The 6,856-nt window shown below is 47.9% G+C and overlaps 1 protein-coding gene across 1 annotated transcript in view; it reads right to left on the bottom strand.

Moving 5' to 3' along the window:
• LOC101853672 (transcription factor 20) overlaps positions 1–6,856 on the bottom strand; it is a 112,515-nt gene that overhangs the window by 20,143 nt on the left and 85,516 nt on the right. The window contains exon 3 of the mRNA XM_005091236.3: positions 689–2,363. Within this exon, the coding sequence (XP_005091293.1) occupies positions 689–2,363 (1,675 nt within the window). The remainder of the gene's footprint in view (positions 1–688; positions 2,364–6,856) is intronic.

The raw sequence follows: 6,856 nt of genomic DNA on the forward strand, positions 1-6,856 counted from the left end.
AGGAATGTTAGTAACCACCATATCCTCATCAAGTCCCTTTTTCCCCCCCTTTATCGTCCGTTTTCTCAAAACACTGTTTTTCTATTATAACTTTTTTTTACTGACTCCGCCATTTTTGCATCCAACCATCATACAATTTTCACAGAATGAAAAAAAGGATGGAAAACTATAAAACTGTCTGTTGAATGTTCAATATATGGAATAGATTTTTATTTGCGTGTCTGGAGTGTGACCTTTCACAGATTTTTTTGCAACCTGGAACACTACCTTCAGAAAAAAAAATCCATGAAAAATTTTATACATGTATTTTGTAGGAAAAGTTCAACGGAAGCTTTTGTAGAGCTATTGTTTGCTAACATGTATGCAAAATATCAATCCATTTCCATTGAAAATAAATGAGGTATTAATTGTTCAAACATGTTAACAAAATCCAATATGGCGGCCATCTCGATGGCAACGAAACTTTTTTTCCCCTAAAATTTGATTGCAGATTTGAAGACTCCTCACTAAGCTTATCATATGTGTGATATTTGGTAAATTTTGAATTCCACATATTATAAGCGCGATATATAGATCGCCCTGAGCAGTAACAAACCCCCCCCCCCCCCCCCCCCCCCCAATGGTACAACTGTCTAGCATGACCTGAGATTCCCTCGGAGAAAAAGCAGACAACATCTGTACCACTTACCGTACGTCCCCTCCCTGCGCGCCGCGGTGCTGCACATGGCTGCCCATAGAGGCCAGCATGGCAGAGTAGGACTCAAACTGTTGGTAGTGCGCGCCCGGAGACGAGGCTGCTAACAGCGGGTTGTGAGTGAAGCCGTGTCCCGAGGCTCCAGCCGAGCCAGCGAACTGCGGGAAGAAGGCGTTGTAGGGCTGCAGGCCTCCGCTCAGCGCCGCCGGCCCCGGGCTCTGGCCGTGCACGCCGTAGATGGTGGAATACTGAGCGGGGACGTAACTTGAGCCACCTGCCCCGCCACCACTCAGCCGGTGAGACGGGGCCGAAGGGTTGTCTGCTCCTGTGCGAAACAGACCCGACGGCACGGCAGGCTGGCCGGCCGACAGCATGACCGTTGGGTTCGATGTAGCTGCTGCTGCTGCTGCCGAGACTGCAGACGAGAGGTTGCTGCTGCTATTGAGTGGGCTGTGCTGCCGCTGCTGCTGCTGCTGCTGCGTGTGAGTGCTGTGGGGTTGACCTGCGCCTATTCCCGGCCGTCCACTGTGCATGCCCCCTGAAGGCCTGTCCGGGGGCGAGGCGGCGTCCGCGAGCGGCTCCCCTGACGGCAAAGACTGGGTACTGCTGGAGGAACTGGTTCGACGGACAGTACTCACACTTTCACACTGCTCTGTCTCCGGTACAGACTGCCCATTGTACTGGACAGAGTCCTGCTTCAAGTCCACGTTCACAATACCCGTTTGAAAAGTCTGGTGCTGGTTGACCTGAGAACTGGCTGACGTGGCTACCAGCACTCCCACAGAGTTTCCCTGAGCGTCTGCCCTCAGCACATGCTGGTGATGCTGCCCGTCAGCAATCACACCATGCACAAAGTGAGGGTTCAAGTCCTGAGAAGAGCCAGCTGCCGGGTGGACAAGTTTAGCACCAGTCAACGAGACCTGGTTTAGCTCGGTTAATCCCAATCCGTTGCCAGTCACGTGTTTATCCGCATAGTTTAAAATCACTAAATTACCCTCACTGTCTAATATAGCGGAAGGCAGCTTACTGTTTGCAAGAAGATTGAGATGGTTAGCGGTCAAGTGTTTTCTGTCCACAGGTTTATTAGAACTATTTACATCAGCAGAGTGTGTGGCCGAGGCAGCTGAGCTGGCGCTACCACAGGCAGAGGTGTCTGTGTCAGCGGCGGCCGAGGAGAAGGGTTGCTTGCCAATCAGCACACTGCCCAGTCTGTTGCTGCCATTGACGGGACCAGCAGAGAAGTTCGTGAGGAAGATGTTCCCGGACACAGACGCAGCCACAGGGAGCGGGTTCTCCACAAGGTTATCTACACGGTTAGCCTGAGTTAGAGCTTGCTGCTGCTGCTGCTGCTGCTGCTGTTGTTGTTGTTGTTGTTGTTGTTGTTGCAACTGCTGCTGTTGCAATTTCTGTTGCTGCTGTTGCACTAAAGTAGTCAATAGGATGTTAGAAGCACCAGAGGTATTGTTGACGCTGTTTCTTCGTTCTCCGTTCTGCTGCAGCTGAGGGTCTGTGATGATGATGGTGTATTGCACTTTCTGGGTGGCCGAACCGCCATTGACAGCGAGAACACCGCGCCGACCGGCCGCGCCCTCCTCCCCTTTGCCGGACTGAGTAGGCGGGGACGCGCTGGGAAGAACTTCACTGCAGTACAGAGACTGGCCATCCAAACCTGAACCGGGAAAAAATAAGAAATGGTTAGCTGAGTGGTGTGGTCAGAACACTGCAAGCGATACATATCACAAAATGTTTGGGCATACCTTTGACGCTCCTCTCAACACAATTTAATTAATTTAGGAGGCGGGTTGCTTGGAAATTGCCCGTCAGGGCCAAGCCGTGGTGAATGGCGTACAGCCTCTCAGTAGACACATTACTCGACAAATAACGGTCATTTGAGCCCGTGCAACAGTAAGACGAGCAGACAAAACCAACCGTGGGGTAGCAAAGAGGTGGAACAACCACTGATGTCCTCCAAACACGAGCAGACGTGCTCGCCTAACTATAGGTGTTAAGGTTACACGGTCGAGGCATAACGACACGACGTTTGACTTGATGACATCAAGTTCTGCACCAATTGACCTCTGCGTGGCCTGGCCCCGTGGCCTGGTCCGAGCACAGCGTCATTCATCAGCCCCAGGGAGGGGGGGGGGAGGAGGAGAGGGGGGAGGAAGAGAACACAAGTGACCGGTGTCCAGTACAGCCCCGGCTGTCTCGTGACAGCTGACACACTGGACAGGGCCACAGAGATAGCAATGATGATACATGGGGGCGAACCGACGGAACAGGCGCCATAAGATTTTCCGGTTTTTTTTTTGGGTAGACATACTTCATGTCCCACAAGTTAAATTTCGAAAATGAGGAACATGACACACTCTTGTGCTAGCAGAGAAAAGGGGCGAAAGACTGAAAGAAAGAAAACAGACCATATCTACTACGTATATTCAAGTACAAATCTTCGGGTGTGTTATTTCGCGATGAAAAGGAGTGCTGGTGGGCACCAGTCCTAATTTTCTTGTCTCTCTCTCCGCCCCTTTCCGGTCCCAAAAGGCAGGCAATATGGCGACTGCTGACACCATGAAAGCTCGCCATACCGTCCGTTCTTTTCCCGACGTCTATGGACAGCCAAGCTTCAGCCTACCTGGCCGGCTTACACCACCACCGCTAAGCTTGCAGGGCAAGACATTACTAGGAAGTACACAGATACACACGCGTCTAAACAGCTTACACGAGTCTCTGTCGCACACAGAAGACCCAAGTTCGATTCCCGAGTGGAAAGACATTTTTGTCGAGTATCTTCGTCTCTGTGCTGGGATGCTGTATAACTCTCAGCCCAGGTTTGCCTTGATGGGCAGGGTCGGAAGACCTGTCTCCTACATTATCTAAATCGTGTCGATTTACATTATTTTTTAAAAACACCTTACAACATGCTATCTTAAATCACAGCTTTGTCCAGCAAGCATGCAAAATCTTATCTATAAGATGTCGGACAGCAGATCCATAGAGCTGAAGTTCATACACGGAACAGCACGTGAGACAAACACATCGCTACCGCAGAATTACAAAGTTCTGTCCGCTCAGCGCCTAGTTTTTAGGAACTTTACGTTACAAAATGTAAGTTTCGTAACATGTCCAGCTTTCTTTAATCCAGTTCTTTGAATATCTTGATTACGACTCTGATAAAGCAGAACATTAAAATTTGGTTTCTGACCCCATGGTCTTAGTAACTCAGAACGGCCAAAAATGTCAGATATAACTTTGTAATTCTAAGGTGGCGACATATCCAAGAGAGAAATAAAAGTGGTAGATCGTTTGAGATAAAGGGAAGTATATCTGATAAGTTACCGTTGCTAAGACCGGGAGGTTACTAAAAATAACCCCCCCCCCCCCATCTTAAAAACAAGGAAACAACTTCAACTTTCAAAAATACACGAAAAGAGAAAACAATGAATTAAAAAAAAACCTACCCCCCCCCCCCCTAAAAAAAACCCTGATAAAAACCCAAACGAATAATCTGGACAATGTCCTTAGTAAAACAGAAAACAGCACAGGCATGTTGTATCACCACGATTTCGTGCAACCCACGATACAATAAAACCCCTATTCAACCCCGAGTCATTCATACTTTGTACAAACCTTTTCACAAAAGAAGAGAGTAGCACTGGCACTACAGTTCCAACTGCCCATAATCTCAAAGGTCTACTATTTTATTCCGATGCCCCGCAGTTCAACAGCATATTTATTGTACAACGCGTGCGTCGGGAGCGTAGGTAGTTGGCTGACAGTCTTAAGAGGACTAAAGGCGAACTAATTAACTTACTGTGCGGTTCCCCTTTGTTTTTGTTGTTTTTCTTTTTTGCTGATGTGCTCCTAATACTGACAAAGCGTCTCAATTCCCCGTGCCGTACGTTACGACAGGGGATTATTAATGATGAAACCAGTACAAACCACATAAGAGAATTATGAGACCTAGCTGTATAAGTCGCCGAATGAAACATTTGCATGCGATTATAAAACATTGATCGGGGTTTAGGGGGGAAAGTCCGGCGACCACTGCACTGCAGGGCACAGAGGGCGAGCTCACAAACCGTGTAGCCACAAAACGTCACCTTTTCAAGGACCGCTTTTGTTAGTTTGTTTGAGTAAAAACATACAGACAGTCACAACAGAGGGAAAGTTAAGGCGTGGGACCTACCGGTGGCGCCCTCCAACCACCAGTTCAGGGACAGGAGGCAGGTCTTGTTTTAGTAGACGTCAACGACGCTCGCAACAGCATTAGGCAATACGAGTGCCAAGGGGTGGATGTCAACAGAGAAGTCCTTACAGGGAATCAGACTTACTCTGTTCACCTCCCTAGCTTCAACAGCACAAAGTCTGCTTCTACAATCAAGGCACTCCGGAAATAACGGATCACAAGAGTGTGACAAACATACAAAAGAAGTAGAGGGAAAATGACGATAGTAAGGATTAGGAAAGAAAAAGCAGCAATTCCTTGTTGCAGTTCAGGCACAGCTATGAGCATGACATTGATGAATCAGCCCATTTACAATTACAATTCTACCGTGCATAAGAACATGGTTAATGTCCTGCCTTTGGGAATGGCCTACAGACACTTCGGTCACTAGTCTGTAGCTCCGCCCCGGGGATGGGAGGCAGGTCTGGTTATCAAATGCGTAGGTAAGATCGAATAACACTGAGGGGAGAAGTTGAGCAATACGAAAGAAGAAAAACTGACAAACTACCAACCAGATCTAGATCAAGAAACAGTAGCAATTTCGCACAGCAAAAGTTGAAAAACAACCCTCCCCCAAAAAACAACAACAACAACAACATAAAATAAAGAGAAAAAAAAGAAAAAAAAAAGAGAAAGGTTATCTCCAACACCAGTGTTACAATTTACAACGTTTATCACCCAGTTGAAAAAAGTACTACACCCCCCCCCCCCCCCCCCCCCACCAGCAGAATTTTTATATCTGAATCATATCCCCCCCCCCCCCCCCCCTGAATCTCTAATCCCGATCACCATCGGATACATGAACCCCATATGTACTGAAAAACGCAACGCTTCGGTAACAAGTGCGGGATGCAATATTGTTATGCATCGAAAGGTTGACATCATCTAGCTCTACCATTAGTCCTGGCTCACAAGTTATTAGTTTGACAGCTTGGAATGAGACAAAACATTTTTGAAGCGTGCTAAACAACGATCAAAGACAAATTATGTTCCGGTTTAGCGGTACTTCAGAGACCATGACAGTCGGAACATGGCAACACAGCCGGAATAGTCTAAGACAGCCACCCATTGTCGAGGAGGCAAGTGGCAGTCTAGGACAGGTCGCCGTCTTACTACATCGTGTCATCATGATGTAAAAAAAAAAAACTACCCGTAAAAAAAGAGGGATATGGGAAGTGGCTGTTTGCACAAGTGATTGTCTTATACAGGTGGCCGTTAGAGCAGGCTCGACTGCAGTTCCACATGGACGCACTGACTACTGATGAGTAATATCGCAAGTGAAGCGAAGGCACACCTAAAGATGAAACAGCTCGTCCGGTGTGTGTACGCTCAAGCTGAGGATGTGAGTGTGAGTGTGTGCGTGAGCAAGCGTGGAGAGAGAGAGAGAGAGAGAGAGAGAGAGAGAGAGAGAGAGAGAGAGATCATAATATTTTGAACGAGTATGTATTATGTTATGTATGCAGTGCAATCGGTTTTGCGTTGATCTCCTTAGCCAGCGCCTCCTCCCCCCCTTTCTCCGTGGCCGCCACCAGAGAGCAGATCATCCCCACCCACGGCCTCTAAACCTCTCCTCATTAACTCAATTAGTATGCTGCCTCTCTTTGACTCCACCACAGGATACAGAGCACGTGTGCTCACGTGTGACCTCATTACACAGCTACCTGTGGCAGGCAGCGCCAGACAAGGGACGGCACACTACAAGTACTACTACATAATATACTTCTCTCTCTCTCTCTCTCTCTCTCTGTCTGTCTGTTTCTCTCTCTCTCTCTCTCTCTCTCTCTGTCTGTCTGTTTCTCTCTCTCTCTCTCTCTCTCTCTCTGTCTGTCTGTTTCTCTCTCTCTCTCTCTCTGTCTGTCTGTTTCTCTCTCTCTCTGTCTGTCTGTTTCTCTCTCTCTCTGTCTGTCTGTTTCTCTCTCTCTCTGTCTGTCTGT

The sequence above is a fragment of the Aplysia californica genome, unplaced genomic scaffold (genome assembly GCF_000002075.1).
Source record: "Aplysia californica isolate F4 #8 unplaced genomic scaffold, AplCal3.0 scaffold00027, whole genome shotgun sequence".
Taxonomy (NCBI): domain Eukaryota; kingdom Metazoa; phylum Mollusca; class Gastropoda; order Aplysiida; family Aplysiidae; genus Aplysia; species Aplysia californica.